Source organism: Sturnus vulgaris, chromosome 3 (assembly GCF_052056855.1).
Source record: "Sturnus vulgaris isolate bStuVul1 chromosome 3, bStuVul1.hap1, whole genome shotgun sequence".
NCBI lineage: Eukaryota > Metazoa > Chordata > Aves > Passeriformes > Sturnidae > Sturnus > Sturnus vulgaris.
The window spans coordinates 99,904,703-99,923,081 of NC_142245.1; the positions used below are offsets into that span (position 1 = coordinate 99,904,703).

Here is an 18,379-nt window from a genome sequence, read left to right on the forward strand (position 1 = left end):
GGGAGAGAGGGAGGGGGCCGCCATCTTCTCAGGGCGGGCGGCGGTGGCGAGTGCGCGGCGGCAGGTCCGCTCCGGGGGCTGCAGGGGGGTCGCGAGGCCGCGCCCCCGCCCCGCCAGCGTGTGAGGGAGCGAGGGAGGAGGAGGAAAGCGAGAGGGAGAAAGCGAACGGGAGGGCGGGGTGCGTCGGCAGCTCCCGCGGCTGGGCGTGTGCCCGGCCCCCGGTGCTGCGTGACCGCGCGGGAGGAGCAGGAGGAGGAGTGTGGGTGCGGGGAATTTCCTTGTGTGGCGGCGGAGGAACAACACCGCTCCAGACGGCGGGGCTGCGAGGAGGGCGCTGCCGCCGCCGCCGGTTGCCGAGCGATGTGAGGGGGAGCCCCCCCCTGCGCCCTCCCCTCCCTGCCCCTGGAGCCGCCTGCTTTCCCCCTCCCTCCCCTCGCTCATCCCCGCCCCGCCATGCCGGACCAGATCTCCGTGTCGGAATTCGTGTCCGAGACCAATGAGGATTACAAGTCACCCACCGCCTCCAACTTCACCACCCGGATGGCCCAGTGCAGGAACACGGTGGCGGCCATCGAGGAGGTGAGCCCGGGCGGGGGGCGTGGGGCGCGCAGCCCTCTCTGGCCTGGCTGCAGAGAACAAGGCGCTACCGGCGCTGGCTCCTGCCGCTCCCTCTCCCGCCCGGCCCCGAGCAGCGCCCTCGACTGCCGCTCGGAGGAAATGGGGCTCGCCCGAGTGGAGAAGGGAAAGAAAAGGAGCGGGGGAAGGGCTGGGGCGCCGTTCCCCCGGCCCGCGGGGCTCACGATCCGCCCGCCCCTCAGCGCACGGCGGGGCAGGGTCGCCCGCCGCCTTCAGCTGGGGGAGCCCGAGCCGTCGCTTCTCGCTCCTCCTGACGCCCGAGGAACCCCGATCCAGGCGGTTCCATCCGCTTTCCTCGTAACTGGGTGTGTGGGGGGGTAACTTGAACTCTGCAGTCTCCTCCGTCAGCCCCTTCCTTCACAGCGACACCTGAACAGCCTTGGCCTCGCCAGCTGCCGCGCGGGGCTTCGGCATTCCCTGTTTGTCCTTTTCCTGAGTGTGTGTCTGCTTGCCTCTGGGCACAGGTGGGATTTAATCCGCTTTCCAGTTCCCGCACACAGAAATTTAAACGCACTTCCCCCGGCCATACGGTTTAAAGCAGCCTTCCTTGGGGATCTGCTCCTTCAGGGCCGTGCCCGCCCTTCGGTGTGCGGGATCCCGAGCTTCCTCTTCCCTGTCTCCTCCGGGACAGCCGGGCTGCGGGTGCCTGGCGTGAGCCGCTTTTGTCTCGCCAAGAGCCGGCTGTTTCTCTGTCTTTAAAGATCCTCGGAACGTGCCGCTGAACCTGATGGTGAGAGCCCACCCTGCCTTCCCGCGGGGGATGTCTGGCAGCACTCGAGAGAGGGAGGCTCTTTTCCCTCCTGTTTCAAATCAGTGGGAAATCTGGGACAGGTCTGAACAGAGTGAGAGCACATTCCACATCCCAGTCATACACGCACAATGAAAGGAGTAGCGTCTGTGTATCTTGACTCCTCTAGCAGCTTCTCTGAAGTAACTTGTAGGAGGGGGGAATCTTACTTGTGCTGCAGATTAATTTGCTCCATCTACCTGTTACATCAGTTCTTACAGTGCATGTTCAGTTGATTTGTTTTGCAGTAAGCATATATTTTAAAAAGAGCCTCTTCAGCAAAAAGAATCTTGTCAGTTGTTGATGTCCCTTCTTACAAAAGAACTGCCACTAGCAATGGATTATTAACGTGTCTTAAGTGAACAAAACCCAGGTTAGGTGTTTAAACACCCTTTTCAGGATTTTCCTGTTTTGCCAGTTCCCAAAACCACTAAAGCAAGGAGTTGAATTCAAAATAATCTTGTTCCTGAGGTAATTTTCTGCCCTGCAAGCTCTTGCACTTAAATGCCTGGATTTAATTATGCACTATTAACCCGATAGTCTTAACATCAACAGTTCTGTAACAAAGACAACCTCTTCCTGAATATTCATAGTAATGAATAATTTTAATTGCAAGGTAGAACTGCTTAATAATTAATACAAGATCGAAGTTGGTATAAGCATTTGGGTCACAAGCAGTTTTATGAGATTTAGAGATTTTTATTACAGTTCTGAAAAAAAAATTTGTTTTTTTTCTCTATGTTGAATTTAGTGGATTGGTGTTTGATTTTTAATGGAACTCAATCAGAATATTAAATCTTTCTTAGTATCTGCATATTTCTGGTATTAGATGCTGTCTGCTAGTTTAGTACAAAATTATCTTTAGTAATAATGATGATAAAGAATGAGCCTAGTAAAGTTTGCAAGGCAGGAGGTGAGAGATTGCAGAGACAGGCAGTAGTTGTTAATAGTATTGATCTATCTGGCACTTCTGGCAAAATATCAGCAGTTCCTGCCTGTTTGTGCTGCTGCCTGAAAGCATGTGTGGAAATGCTTTTTCTCTGTGATTTGTCAAAAAAGAACAGCAAATATATTTTCATCGTTTCAAAATAGTGAGGGGTTTTTTCAGGCTTAGACTTCTTTGGTTTGGAAATACTCATGTCCTTTAGCATGACGTGCCTGGTTTTTCAGGTTAAATGTGATTCTTGGATAAAAAGCTGTCTATAAATTGTGCAATAGAGAAGTCAGGACTCAGCACTTTTTTTCTGGGAGGCTTGGCAAGAAGTAGTTCATCAGCTTGTTATGAACTAAAGCTTATGAAAGAATGCATGTAAAAATGCTCAGGGAATAAATACAAAGAACCTGTGCGCTTCCAGTGGCACTGGTAGTGTGAAGCACTGGTTTCCAGAGGACACTGCTCTATTGCAGCAGGCAGTGTACTGGGAACTGGAAAGTCTGGCTGTGTATGATTGAGGGAATGTGTTACTTTTAAGCAGTTAATAGGTAAGTTGAAACTGGCGGACTGCTGACTTTGTGTATGCATTGGTTTGAACAAGCGACTGTAAGAGCTAGTTTATTAACTGAAGACACATTTTTGTTTCCCAGGATATTGTATACATTTATTAACTCAACAAATTAAGTGGTTAATACGGATACACAGAGGATGTCTCTTTACTGCTACTCCCAGAAAATCTGGTTCTGGAATGGAGTATTCAGCTGCCTGCATGAAGCCAGCTCTAGCCTCCCAAGTCTGGGGCTCCCTTGGGAGCTGGGGAGGCAGTGCAGGAGCACAGGAGGGTGAGGCTGCTGTGATTTGTTAGCCTGAGCTCAACTGTCGGCAAACACAGATATGTTTTCACATCCCACTGCGATGTCTTCTGCACTTAACGTTACTGGCTACTAGTTTTGTAAGGCTGTCTTTGTTAATTAGTAGGTATCTAATAGTGTCTTAAAAGTTTAATTAATGAAGCTTTCCGTGGTGGAGTGGAAGAGGCTTGTTAAGTGAGGAAATCAATAAGATGTTGGACAATTAAAAGCGTATAATTTATCTTTATATCTTTGTGGGCAGTGGAACTGTCTTAAATCTGAACTTGGATTAACTGACCTTTGTCAGTATGATTGATTCTTAGTATCAGTTGAAAATACTTTCAGTGTTATGTGATTATATACACTGATTACAGACCATGGATCATGACTTTTGAGTTCACCAGAAACACCTGCATTGCAGTTTGGGAGCTGGTGCCTGTTCAAATACTTGCAGAAAGAGCATCTGATTCTTTGCTTAATCTGTTTCTTTGCTCTCAGTAGTGGAAAAGGGATTAGGAAAGGCATGCTTATGGAACACAAAGTGGTTTCAAAGGAAAAGGAATCATATAATTTCTGTATTGTTCTCAGATTAGGGTGTTGTTTAGCAAAATGTTGGGAATATTTAGCTTCTTCTGAAACAAAATTGTTAGCGAGCAATATGTCACAGGCCCTTACAGGTTACTGTTTAATCTTTACATGTATGATAGTGACTAAGATTAAATAAGTTTTAATTGATAGAGTGCAGAGCATGGTCACATGATTGGGGGAGGGGTTGCTTGAAATCAGTAATCTGGTCTGACGACTGCAGCCTTTTTAATTGTCTGATTCTATTAAAGGTCACAGAATCTAAAAATTTGTGGTGGTCATTCTTAAACTATGAATGTTAAAAAATCTGTTTTCAGTACTGCTGTTACTTAGAACAGACACTTCTCTCTTTTATATGCTGCAAGTTAAATAAAATAGCCCCTAAATTGTAATGAAAACTGCAAAGTGGTTCTAGTAACCACTAGGATCATTTTAATGATTTTAAGAAATTAGTTTAAAGAGTAATTGAATTACTAAAATCTAATTGTGCCACTTTTTTTTGAAGCATGAGTCAAGTGTTACAATAAAGAGTGGAAGTGAAGCCCATATTTCTGTGCTGACTGTTTATTGGGGTCCAGTGCTGGACCAAGTAAGTAGGATAGAGAGCAGTTTTGCAGACTAACATGTAAACAGAGAGTAGCAGACAGTCTCTGTGCTGAAGACATTTCCATCTAAATCAAGATTGAGGTATAAAATTTTCCCACCTACTTAAACTTAAATGCATGCACAGATTTCCCTATGAAGGGAGGAGAATGGAAACACTGAGAGAAGTTTAATAGGTTACTGGAACACCTCCACAGCATAGTGGCACTTGCCACTGGAATAAATGTATTCTAAAAAGTAGAGAGGTCAAACATGTGGGGGAAATACATAAAAGTGTACAACCAAAGGAAACAGTATAGTGGTACCAAAGATGGTTTTAGTTCTCTGGATAGAAATGGATTTCAATTGCTTACAGTCTATTTAAAAACCGCTCTCAAGGAATTTTTGTAAAAGATGAGGAATTCATGTGAAAGGCATAACTTTTAATTTCAGGTCTCTACTTGAAGGTTTTGTAGTTCTCATTCCATTATGATTATACCTCAACAATTCTGTTATTTAAATGATTTAAATTTTTTTTCCTCTTTAAAAGTTTTTTTTTTTTAAATTACAACTCCTACAAATGTATCATGTCATTTCTTTATCAAATCCTTTTCTTCCTCATTGTCATTTATGATGCAATTTTCTATCAGAAATGGCAACATCTTCTTGCCACCTAAGGCAATCCACAGTTTTCAGCTGGCTTGGAATGGTGTAAAGGATAGATGTTTATTAAATTTGATTCCCTCTTGTATGGTACAATTGGTAATATTCTCTTCTGCATTTTGGCTCTGCAAAGCTGATAAGGGGGAGATGTAATAGCAGCATGGCAGGGTGGGGGAATGTGAGTCTGGATACATGGATACACGTGTATATTTACTTTTTTTTGCTACGTTTATAGGACTGGATTCTGTTTTTCTATAGTTGATGATTGTGCCTTGAATTTCAAAATTACATGAAGAAGGTGTTTCTGTATGGTTTGAGAAGCAGTAGGAAGTGTCATGTTCTGTAGTGCATTTTGAGAAATCTACTACGGTTTCTTGTGTATTTCTTTTTAATAAAATATATCTTTATTCCCACTATAGCATGTCTTTAGTAGAACATATTTGCACACCTTTCTTACCTCATTACTAAATACACTTCCATAAATGCATGTTGTTTAAAACTTTTTTTGTATTCCACTTCTGCTTCCTTTCTGGAATCATGATTCTCTGTCATCAGCATCCAAAGAGGTTTCTGGAAAAGTCATTATAACACAAAAGGCATGATGATTTCAAAAGGAGTGTGGGAATTGTTTTCTTTTTGAGAGGAATATAGAGGATGAAAATTGCATAAATGCAGGAGCTAAATGGTACATCTTCAGTTGGAGCTTAGTGCATGTTTTCAAAGAGGCAGTTTAAACCTTTAACGGCAACATGCAGTCAGTTAAAACAATGTCAAACCACAAGAAAAGGTTTCTGTGCACCTTACCTTAGTGCATTGGTGATGAATCTGCTTCAGCCTTTACCAAATGCTCCTGTTCCTCCTGGGAGGATGAATGAAAAATATAGATTTATAAAGAAAGAGATAAATCTTTCTGAAGTATTTTACTAATTGGGGGTTTTGTGTTTTGAGTTTTCCATAATGTTGCTATATTTTTCAGAACCATCTTGTCTGAATATAGTGTGCTTCATACTGATGCTAGAAAAGGGTAATGTAGAAAGTGGCTACTTCTGCTTAGGTTTTACCCACCTTCACTTCCTCTTCTTATCTTCACGTTTGTTCTCTATATACCATAATATACAGCAATATTAGGTAAAGGTGAAGCCTTTATTTTGAAAGGCATTGCAAAGTCACAGGACGAAAACCTAATCCCTGCTTCAGAGTTCTTACAGTCCACATGTCAAGTGGATCTGGCTGATGAATATAGGTGGAGAAATGCAAGAAAACTTGGTGCACCTCTAGTGTCATTTGTTAGTAGCTGAACCACTGTGAAGTGCTTTCTTTTTATTCATATGCATTGGAGTAGTGGTTATTAAATACTTAGTTCAACTCTTAAATCTGTTATTTTTTTATAATTTCCACCTTCCATATGTGTGAATATGTGTATGTATTGCATATAGCCATTCCCTGTGTAAGCTCCAGCACTGCACCTTCTGAGCCTCGCTCTTGACAGCCCACATGATCTGCGTGCCCCAGTTTTCCAGAAACAACCTTTCCACTTAAAGCTCCACAAAAGTCGTGTCTAGCCTTGTTTAGGCTGACTCTTCCCTCTCTTGTCTTGAGTATCAAGCTTCTCCATGCTTTTGAAATGTTTACAGTCTCCTTATGTTTCTTAATTTCTTGAAACTCATTTGCTACAGCGATTATTGGTGCTTTGTCCTGCTTCTGTGGAGGTCCCTGCCTTGGCCCAGCCCTGTCCAAGGTACTGGAGCAATGGCTGGAACTCAGGTGGGCTTCATGATGAGATGAAATGCCTCCCATGGATGGGCCAGTGGCAAGAGCCTTTACTTGTTCTCAGCCCTTGCTGTCTTCAAATAAATCTTATATTCTTTGTGAAGTTGCTAGAGAGGGAAGAAGTCATATTATAGTCAGGCATCTGTCATGGCAAGCCAAGATGCTGACTTTCATACAAGGAAACAGAAGCTGGAGGGGCTAATGTGAAAATTACTTGTTTAAAGGAAGGAATCAAGTTGTGGAAACAAGTGAAGTGTTTGTTGAATAGTGGGGGCTAAATTAATTGTGTATTAAAAACAAAACATATATATATATATATATATAAAGAAAAAGGTCATTAAACTGAGTTCTGGTGAGGTTGATAGAACTGAAGAGTTCATGTTCTAAAGTCTGAAAAATGTTCATTAAATATCCTAGGAAAGGGGAAAATAATGGGAAAATTTACAGATGTGAAACACCCCAGGAAGAAAGTCACAAATTATCTGAGCCTGTCAGACATGTGAAGAAAAAGCCAGGTATTCAGAGGAAAGTTTTGTATTAAAGAATATGTGTAAAGGTAAAAGACAAATTTGCAAAGGTCAAGTTTCTTTAGGAGTGACAGGAGGCAGTAAAGAAAACAAAAACACTCTTAAGCACATAGAATTGCAAGGGGGAAAAGAAGACATAATTTGCAGTTAGAATGTAGTAGTATTAAAGATAATGTAGGTATTGCCAAGTCTAAACAAGTGCTCTACTGCAGTTTTTGAGCTCAAATTGTGGGAGAAGGTAGAATGGATGGCAGGAATAGAGATGCAAGTAAGCAAGGCAGTAAACAAAATTGTGAACAAGAAAAGGAAATTTGAATTAAAAACAAATGGAGAGATTGAGTTATCCAGAAACAGAAGTACTGTGATGGCATATGAGGAATTGAAGGGTCAGGAATTGCCACTTGGGGAGAAGCATTAAGGCGGGGATGAGGAAATGCATTAAAAGTCTGAGGAAGTTCAGAGGAATTGGAATTGCCAGGAACTGCAAAGGAAGAGGGAGTGTGACAGTGTTCACACAGGAAGTAGGATGAAAACACGGGCCTGAAAATGTGGGGGCAGGGCTAATGTGAAAAGGATCAGTGTAGCAAGGAGGCAAGCAGGAATATAGGGAAGGGGTAGTGGTGGAGGACAGGGAATAATGGTGATAGTTGTATCCTACTGTGTACTTTAGGAGTGGAAGAAGAGTTCTGTATGTTCCCCAGAAAATGGTATGTGAGTCTAAGAATTATGCAGACTTTATGAGATATTACACATATCTCAGCTTTATTTGGAAAGAGAAAATAATTTACCTTACAGGGGAGAATTTACTGATGGAGGAACTGAGATAGAGTGTTGTAACTGAATAGGCTTTTTCTTATGAGCAGTGGTGCTTTTCAGGAAATTAGCTTGGGTGGTGTGATTCAGTACTTTTCATCTTAAGTATTTGTTTTCAAGTGAGTAGGTGTTGGACAGAATTTGAAAAATTTGCTTCTTTGTGTGTGTGAACTCTGCTTCACAAAAATATTTACTATATAAGTGAAATACTGTGCAGTGAAGTGTATTTCTTTGGAGTATATTCTTTAAGAGGTGGCCATAAAAGTTAACATGAAGGAAGCTATAGTATAAATTCTAGCATCCAAATTGTTAAACCAAGAGGAAATAGAGAACTGAGGGAGAAGGCTGAAACTGCTCCATGTTGTCTTGGAGCAGTGCGGTGTTCACAACCATCTGCTGTTTGTGGACTCCTCAGCTAGCCCTGATTAAAGATGAGATTATCAATGTAGTTCTAGCCTGAAATCTATAATTCTGTCTAGGCATTATGCTAAGTATGTGTAGATACATCAAAACAGCTGAAGTGATTAGAGCTGAACAAACTACTTTCACATTCCTGAAAGCTTTGTACTACATTTAAAAAGCATATAGGAAGGGAAAATGGTAGTGAAGGGTAGTGGATGTTCTAACAGATTTTCTCATGTTTTATGATTTCTGTTCATTGTTAGTGAAAGATTTCTTTCCTACAATATGCAATTTCATGGAAACTTAGGCTGTATTCTAAGGAAGTCAACTCAGAAACAAATGCATTTAGTAATCATTTAAAGCCCCTTCAATCAAACAGGATTACGGTTTGGCAATTGTAATAGGAGTAGAAATTTCCTTAGCATTTGCAAACACATAACCCCTGCTCCATAGTCACATGCAAAACATGCAGTGTGGAGTTTTGCAGAGCACATATTTTTAATAATTTGTTTATTTTCCAGCACCGTAGGTGTATGTTACACAACAATAGAAAAAATGCCATCAGAGTCCTCCTACGCTTTGAGCTCCATGTAGACTAGATGCTAATTGTGCTGATGAGAATAGCATTGAAGAAGCAATGAAGTAGTAAATCTTTTGTAAGCTGCTTTTTGTTTGGTTTCATTCTTCTGCTTAGTTTACTCTCTTCTGTTGTTTAAATGGTCTGGATGTAGATGACAAGCTTTTCATGTAAGTATTTCCAGCCCAGTCTGTTCTAGGGATGGAGTGGTCATGTTTGCCACTGCCTTCTCTGTCCCCCAGGCCATACGGATGTATGCACTGGTGTAAGGACACATGGTGCTTAGTTACATATAGATTCAGGCGTTTGTCTCTTCTGCTTCCATCAGTTCGTTCAGTAGCTCTTTCCTATTCATTCAAGAACAGAAGTTTTGATTCACCTGGACATGCTTCTCTGTTCTAAGTTGCTTCAATTTTAAATGCAGAAGTTCTTTGTCTTAGGTAGTGTTTCGTCTTAGATAACAATTGTGCATGAATTTACTTTCCTAATGCTTCATTGATGATACAGGGAGATACCATCTGTTAAATTTGATAGATGCCTTCTGTGACATGAAATCTCTCATTATTTTGGTGAAGTCCACTCTGGGGATAAAGCTTTTATTTTTGCATCAATATTATGTAAATGAGTATTGTATATCTACTGTTTGGTACCCTAATAATTGTATTAAGTTATACTTAAAGCTGCTGAAATTTCAGTGGAATTTAAGACCATTGCTTTCAAGATTGTAATAGTGTCTTGTGATTTCTGTGTTGAGCACCTAAAATGAATGGCAGGTCAGATGCATTATTTTGTTGAAGTGTATTGATACTGAGCCCATACAGAGATTTTCAAAGGTATCATGAATTACAGAGAAGTTGAAGTGAAAATCACAGGCTGAAGTCTGGAAGCCACTATAGAACAAAAATAATTTTATAATGTTTCAAGAGAAAATAAGTTTTATCATTTGACACTGGGTTTTATGTGTAACAATAAAGGATTAGTATTATAGGTAGATGCTGTTAATAAATTTCTACCCTGATAATAGAGAGATGATGTCCAATGTGCTGCTTTACCTCTGATGAACCTTGTTTTGACAGCTGGTTCTGTATGTCCCTAGGAATAGTTGGTTCGTTTGAGGTGATTTGTCTTGCTCTCCTGAAGTCCCCTCTAGATACCTCTGCCATTCTTTGTTGTGGGAATATGGTGTCCTAAGAGTTTCAGGTGTGCATAAACTAGATAGAGTTTGTGTCCCTTCTATTCTCTTTCAGGATGGTCACCTTGTATGTGTTTGCCAGAGATGTTTGTGACACTGATTTATTATTTATTTCTGTTAAGGAGCTCTCAGAGACCTATCACGACAGAAGTTTGATTTTGCTATGCCGCTGTAGACTCTTTTCTAGGCTAGTTTCTTGTCCCTAGAATTATTGGGTGCCTAAAGAAGAAAAAGTCAAAGGAGTGTTGGATGAGGAGGGATGGATCAGTTTATGGCATCCAGCTGATCTGTGCACACTCTGCAAAAGTTCTCATTTTTAGCATAGAGTAAGTACATCATACAGAGGGGGAAATGTAACTGTTTAGTTTTTCATTGCTTTATAGAGATTGTAACAGGAATGTCTGGTTCAAGTAGAGGTTTTGAAGACTACAGATACCAAATTAGACCACTAATACGGGAACTTTTGAGTATCTGGAAAATGTTTTGATTTGTTAATTGCTTGCATAAATAACTAAAAATTCTCTTTTCCGAAAGCTTATCACATGCAGAATAAAAGGGCATCATGTTCTGCAAAGATTAATTCTTGTTGACTCTGATGGTGTCCAAAAAGATTTAATACTGGGGAAAAGAGTTACTGAATTTAAAAAGTCTGCAAAAGGAAAATCCCATCAGCCAGCTCATCATAATGCTGTTGAATGATACAGGGTGGGGATCAGCCTCTTCCAACAGCTGGACTCCAAACTATGAATGGCTTTGATGGATGCTGACAGCAGACAGAAATGCAAAAACATGAAGATAGAAAAAAGTCTGTTGCACGGTGAGGACCAGAGAATTTTGACATGGGTAAAGGGTTTTGACATGGGTGCTAAATCTTACTCACCCGTTTAAACCAATCATCACTGGAACTTTAATCCTGTTGCCTATGTTGCTTTATTTTACATGGTGATGTATCTTAGGATGTTGAACATGTAATATTAAATAAATAGAGATGGATATCAGGAATTGCCTACTGCAACTGAAAAAATATACAACAATTAAATAAGAGTTTTTGTTTACACAGCCTCTGTTTATAAATGAGAAACAGTAAAGAATAAGTGCATCATCTATTACATTACTTATGAGATCTGTATGTAAAGTCCAGACATGTCTTTGACAGCAGATAGCTGCAGTGTTGGAGAAGGAAAATATATTTCTCAATGTAAAAAATTGGTTAATGCAGGAGGTGGATATGTTCTGGAGAAAGAGTTGACATAAGCAGCTTTCATTCTTTTTCTAAGCATGAGATTTTATTTCACAAAAATGCTTGATGTCTGTTTCCAAGATAAGTATCTGTTGCATTTCTGACTTTTTGTAGTGAGGGAAGCCTGTGGAAAGCAATTAATACACAGATACAGCACCTGCTTTTAGTGTGAAACAGTCTCATTTAGAGACTTGTATTAATGATGTAACATTTTGTATCTCTGAATCTCTTATTTGCGATTTCTCTTCTGATAGAAGTAGTCTGTTAGAGAATTCTGGTTTTTAGGCATCCCTTCTTTGTGTTAATAAATGCATTGTACAGAGTCATCATGCTCAGGCCTGGTTTTATAGAAAACATAGAGCAGTTCCAAATTCTCCTGTCATTTACCTTTGCAGCAGAATTACCTTGCACTTTCAAGTATTAATTTCCCAAAGCACAGTGTTATTACGTTTTTCCACTGTGCATATCCTTAGCTCAAGAGTTTACTACATTCTTCTGCCAAATACACCAGTGCTTGTTTAAAAAGATTGCCTTGGCATTGGGCCCACAAGAACCACGAATGCAGACGCCAGAGAAATAATGCTTTTGTAGAAAGGGACCTTTCAGAGATGATTCTGCCATAAACTCTATCCTTTTTTTGCAGGTTTGTGTCTGAACCTTCAGTCTCTTTAGCTGTCAGGACTCACACCAAAGAGCTCATTTATACAAATTAACTATCAGAGCTACTGCAGTTTTTCATATGCATACTCCAAGTAATGTAATTGCCCCAAAATAAAGTTTTTTTTAAATTACAGCTGTTCTAGGATACATTCAAAAGCTACAATGCCTTGGCCCGGACTATGCCTGTAAGGGTTTTTTCCACCCTTTGTATCAGTACCTCTCTGAATGTGCAAGGTGATGAGTGGAAGGAAACTGGAGAAGATTTAGAAAAGAAATTAATACATTGAAAGAGGAAGTGGCACAACAGTAGGATAATGGAAAGAGGATTCTGGAGAGGGATAACATAATTTAGGAAGTTTTTTTACCACCCTCTGTAACAGAAAAGTGGATTGAAGCCAGTGGTGTTGACAGTTCATTTCTAGTAGAAAAATAACAAACTGAGACAGAATGTCTGTGGATATCTCTGATCTTTTGAGTTAGCAAGGATTAATTACAGCAAATATCAGATTGCCTGTAAAGATACACCAGAAAAGCCAAACTATTGTGCTTCCTGGATACAAGTATAAAAAACTTGCTGTTCTTAATTTTAAAACAAGACCAGTCCAGAGAGGCACAAGAGCCTTGTCTTGTTCTGCTGTCTCTACAATAACTCCTTGTTTGCCTCTCTTTTCCTTAACTGACCAAGTTTCTTCCTGTGCCCTTTTGTTTTTGGGGAGGATGTTCCTATATGTGTTCAGCATCTGCAGCAGCCTCTGGCATTATTATTTATTCTGAAGTACTGGAATGTATGAAGTGCAGGATTTATGACTGGGTAGCCTGATGTTTTAAAGCAAATTGCTAAAATTAAGAGTAAGATATGATATTATTTTAAAGAAATAATGCTAAGATAACTATGTATAGTAGACCAAATATCACTGTGTTAATGTATTTTTGTATATTTGTCAGTTAGATGTTCAGTATAGGGAAGAACACATAGGTTCCTGGCTCCAGAATAGTTTTTCAAATGACATGACGATTTATTTCCCCAGATTTTGTTGCTGCTTTAGCAGTACTTCCAAGCATTTGTTGCTGTTGTTCCAATGGACCTCTATGTTACAAAATGGTAACCTTGAAATTTCCTCAAATTCAGATCCAGTGCTATGAATACTTTCAGTAAAACCCCATCCAAATAGCTGAAAATGTGAAATCGTTACTTTTACACTTTCCAAAAGGAAGCTGCTGTGGGTAAGAAGGAAGGAATATGTTCGAGATTTTGAACTGTTTTAAATGCAAAATAAAGTAAAGATGATGGCCGACTCCTTCCTCTTCCTCTGTCACTACTTTCCATGGTATGCTCTCAGTCCCTTGTCTGGAATGAGAAAACTTGGGCTTCTTATTTCTCCTGAGACTAGCCTGTTGGGCTGTGTAGTGTTTATGGTTGAGAGTATCTCAGTCTGTTTTTAAACTCATTACTGGAAACTGGGGGATTATCCTGGGGAAGGATGTGTACGTGCTTTTCCTTGCTTGCTGCACTGAACATCTGCCATTGGCCGCTCCTGATAGAGGATATCAGGTTAAATGCAGCGTTGATCTGATCCAGTATGGCTGTTTTTCTGTTCCTTCACAGATAATTAATTATTTTCTGGGCCAGAAAGAAAAAAGACACTGGTGTGAGGACACTTGTATAAGATAAAGACCCAGACTACTGTTGTTAGTTTGGCACAAAAGATGTTTAATGAACCACTAGAGCCTGGGGACTCTCCACTTACGTTGCTACTGCCCTGGTTTTCCTTGCACCCTTTGGCTCTGTAAAAGGTGCCAAAATCATCTCTGGGATATTCAGTTTCTGAGTTTCTGTCTTCATTCTTTTTTTCTTCCCTCAGTTAAATATGCTAATAATAGAACAGTTTTTCTCGTCTCTCAACTGAAAAAAGCAAATAATACATTCATCTTTTGTGCCAACCATCTATATTTCACAGATCTATTTAGACAATATAGATTTGGGGATTGATGCTAATATTTTTCTTCTCTGTTTTTTGGGGGGAGAGGGGGGAAACAGTGCAACTAAAGGTTTGAAAGTTGTATATCCTGGTGGTCTTAAAACTTTCTAGGCAATGTGAACAGACTTAAACAGAACTATTATTATTATTATTATTATTATTATTATTATGATTTAGATTGAGGCATACAGAGTTGGATATAGAATAGCATTTCAGGATGTTTCAGTAATCTCAGACTGATTTTGTTCTGGTAAAATGGATTTGGTTCTAATTAGTTGACATATTTTACTGTTCAAAGTAGAAACCTTTGAAGCAGCTATAATGGAAATTGGCCTTTAGCAAGTGAAACTGGACCTTGTTCCTACATGTGGAAAAAAGTTTTGCTACTTATCACTGGTAGCTTGAGTCCTCTGTCTTGTGTTCCTCTGAAAATCTGTTTGATTTTGATATGCTTATTCCCCTCCCTAGTACACTTCTGGCTAAAAAGTAATTTCCCTTAAAAACGGTTTCATCAGATTGCCATCAGAAATCATATGAAAGTAAATGAACAGAAGACATAAATACTGTATTTGGAAAAAGATTGCACAGACAAGGACACACTCAAGAAAGTCACTTTCAAGTTTCTGTTTCAGTTCATGTGCATAACACCACTTCCACAATACTGTGACTTCTTGTCTTTTGTACTGCAGAGAATTTTTTTTTCCCTTAAGTCAAAGCTATATTTACTATTTTTAACAATAGGGAAGTCTGAGTGTGCTCATCAGTAGAAGCTGAGTGGGACTATGAAAATTATTTGTATGGCCTCGTAGACTAAGTTGTGTTGAAACAGATGCTAAAATAAGAAGTCTTACAGTAGAGTTCTTTGAGGTAAAACTAGAAACATTACATGAGAGATTACAATGATCCCTCCATGGTCACTTTTCTTCTTGTTCAGGAGTTTACTGACCATTTTAAGTGAATAAAAAAAATGCTAGTATGTGCAACATCTGACGTCATTTTAAAATTCCCTGCTTCTGAAGCTACTGAGAATGCACCAAGAAGTTGAATTAGGCTGCATTTTGGTGCATATGTGTGCATTGGTATAGTGTGTGTATATTTATGTAATAAACACAAGCTTAGAAATGTGAACTACAATGTAGCTACAGCTGGATTTAAACTGATTTCCCAGTGCTAAGATGTAGACAAAGAAAAGGACAAGGAAATATGAAGAACATTGAAGACAAGGAGCTGACATTTTCAAGTTTTATCCTGAAATGACTCCTTTGAAACCTTAGATGTGAATAAACACCAATGCGTTCAATTAAACAAAGTCCTCCTCTATTTTTTGGTCTGTAAGCAAGATTGAAATACAGTATTAAAGATGCAAAGCTTTTCAGTATTTTGCCCACTAGTTGCAGGCACACATAGGCACTCTTAAATGTCATGCATTATGAGAAGATTGCACCAAGGAAGGGAGGAATAGACAAAACATACTACAAGAGCAAGTGTAGTTTTCTTGCCACAGTTGGAAACATAGTAATTGTATTTCATAAATGTGTCCAGGTCTCTCTTCAAATGGCTAGATATTTGTTATCCTTTGTTTCCTGTTTGGAAAACTTTCCAGAACTGATTTTTTTCCCCAATTTCTAGTCATGATTTGTTAAGGTTCATGTACAACTTTGCACTGACACAGCTGAAAAGAAAGATGAAGAGAGGACCCAAGAAAGCCTGACCTGTATAAGTTTAGGGTTTAGACACATTAAGGTTTTAGGTTTTGCTTATTGTGTTGTCCTTGGTACTGTCAATGGGGTGTTTTCTTTGTTATCCTTTGTTTTGAATTTTTATGTGGACCAGCTGTCTGAAATGGGTTGGCGCTTGAGTTGTCACTGGTGTATTGGGACATTAGCTGCCATTTCTGTTGGACTCTAGTTATGCTGTGCCTTATGGGTTTTTCTTCTGCTGCCTTGTACTGGTGAAAGTAGAGGTTGGTTGAGAGACATTTCAAACCAAAATGATGACTTGATGACTTGAGTTGAGGAAGAGGATTTTCCTTACTGGGAGTTTATGCTTTCTGACTGAGGCAGTCTTGGATGGGAGGATTTTATGAATCCATAGATTTGTTTGGTCCCTCATCACTGTAGTAAAATTAATCCCATGCATTTATCCTTCCAACATTTCTCTTTCTTAAGAATTATCTCCCCCAAACTAAGGTGCAGAGATTTAATATTTTCTCAGCTGCACGCACAAATCTAAGACTTAGCTGAGAATTGAATTTGTAAGTTTTAAATCTCTGGCTGTCATCCTTCTCTTTGGACTGTTGCTCATATTGCTTGTAGTTGGAGACATTCCTTTCACTTGGACTTCAAGAGGGTCATTGCCCTTTGATGAAGTCATCAATTAAATGATTCCTCTGTAGTCAGCTGATTGGAGGGTGCTTTTCTGAGGTTATTTTTAGAAATCATTCAATGAGGGAATTCACTTCATGTACTCCCATCGAAACAGGTGACTAATCTAACCTTGGAGATCACGCTGATACAGACTTGTTGTAGTAGGTGGAAATCAAATTGCTGAAGAGGGTGAACAGATCTGGCATAGCTTTTACGGGCTTGCTTAGATTATTTTATTTTCCCCTTCCTCTGAACTTCAGAATTCCAGGTGAAAAGGCCTCTGCACTTCTGCTAATATATTTCAGGTGTGGACTATAAAGATGCTGGAGTTAAAACCTCCAATGGATACAGCAGTACCATGATGCTGTGACCACTAACCTTAAGGCATTGTCTAAACTGGTTGGTTTCCATGGAATGCTGTGAAGATTTTGTTCAGCTGTTTATGGTCTAAATAGATTCAGTTTAAGAACACTCTCAGAATCAGGGGGGTTAATATTTCTTTTTGCATTCACTATGTTAAAGTAATTGGATAGGCTCCTTGGGGCTGACTTTTCCACATTGTGTCTCTTACACAAAAGATTAACAATAAAACAATGGTAGGTCAGATGTGTAGCTGCTACAATTCATTGAAATGCTTTGAATGAAAACTGGAATTAATTTGGTAGATTTCTTTGCTTTATCATGTATCATGCTAAACAGCTCTTGGCATAATACAATTTGTAGTGTTCAGTATTGTTCTTCAGTGGGGTCTAAAGACACCACCATCTCTGAAACTTATTTTCTTCAAGCTTCACAACTTTTTTTTTTTTTTAATTAATTTGTATAACCATAATTCTGTTTCTCCCTTCTTGAACAATTCCACATTTTTGAATCATATTTCACTTCAGTAAGCAAAATGGTTGCCTGCTTTTATTTCTTTCTTTGAAACAAATTGATTATAAGTGCTTGAGCATTCTGGACAAGATTTAAACTTGAATTTTATATAGTGTTGGGGAAAACTTAGCCTAGTGTTAAGCTGTGTGAAAGCTATTTGAGAGATATGCAATTTATTTTGCTCAGCATAGCATTTAGAAAGTTCGTATAATTGAGAATGCAATTAACTAAATTATCCAGGAAAACTGAAATTAAATTCCATTTTCAGTATTCTGCCTAAGGAAGTGATATTGCTCGTTTTTTCTCCAATGTCAGAACATATGATGAGTGAAAACTGTTTTAAGCTTCTTTAATAATTTAGCATGGAAAAATGATACTGTGTAAATTGTTTCCTGCTGAGTTTACATGATGCTGGTCACCAGCCAAAGATGGAGGTGTTTTTCTGGGCAAGGGGACGGAATAGGTTGCATGGATGGGGGTTGAAGCAAATGGCAAGTAATTTATTAATTACAGAAATAAAGTTAACTATATAATAGTTGTAAGTACAGCAGGTTTCCAGGGCAGAAATTTGCCAAAGGGCAACCCACTATTACATTTTTCTCTATTTTTCAGGCTCTGGATGTCGACCGAACTGTTCTCTATAAAATGAAAAAATCTGTCAAAGCCATAAACTTATCTGGTCTGGGTAAGTACTTAATTCCTATTAGTTTATATTGGTGAAATTTTAAGATTTAAGCAGTCAGATGTCATACTGAATCAGAAAGAGTTGTATGGGTAACTCTGAGAAGAGAAATATGTAAATTTTAAATGGCAATCTTGAACTAGCTCTTTGATCATGACCTCAGTAAGGATGAGATGTTGTGGGGTAGCTTAACCTCTCTTACTGCCATACTGGTACCAAGTGGTGAAGCTGTGCTCTCCTCTTTCCACCGGGTGTGGGCT

At 39.5% G+C, this 18,379-nt stretch overlaps 1 protein-coding gene across 4 annotated transcripts in view; it reads left to right on the top strand.

Annotated features, from left to right (window-relative positions):
• The first annotated feature begins 269 nt into the window (after positions 1-269).
• ASAP2 (ArfGAP with SH3 domain, ankyrin repeat and PH domain 2) overlaps positions 270-18,379 on the top strand; it is an 84,970-nt gene continuing 66,860 nt past the window's right edge. For all 4 annotated transcript variants that reach the window (XM_088162389.1, XM_014894997.2, XM_014894998.2 and 1 more), the window contains exons 1-2: positions 270-579; positions 18,050-18,122. In XM_088162389.1, the coding sequence (XP_088018515.1) occupies positions 454-579; positions 18,050-18,122 (199 nt within the window). In that variant the 5' untranslated portion in view covers positions 270-453. The remainder of the gene's footprint in view (positions 580-18,049; positions 18,123-18,379) is intronic.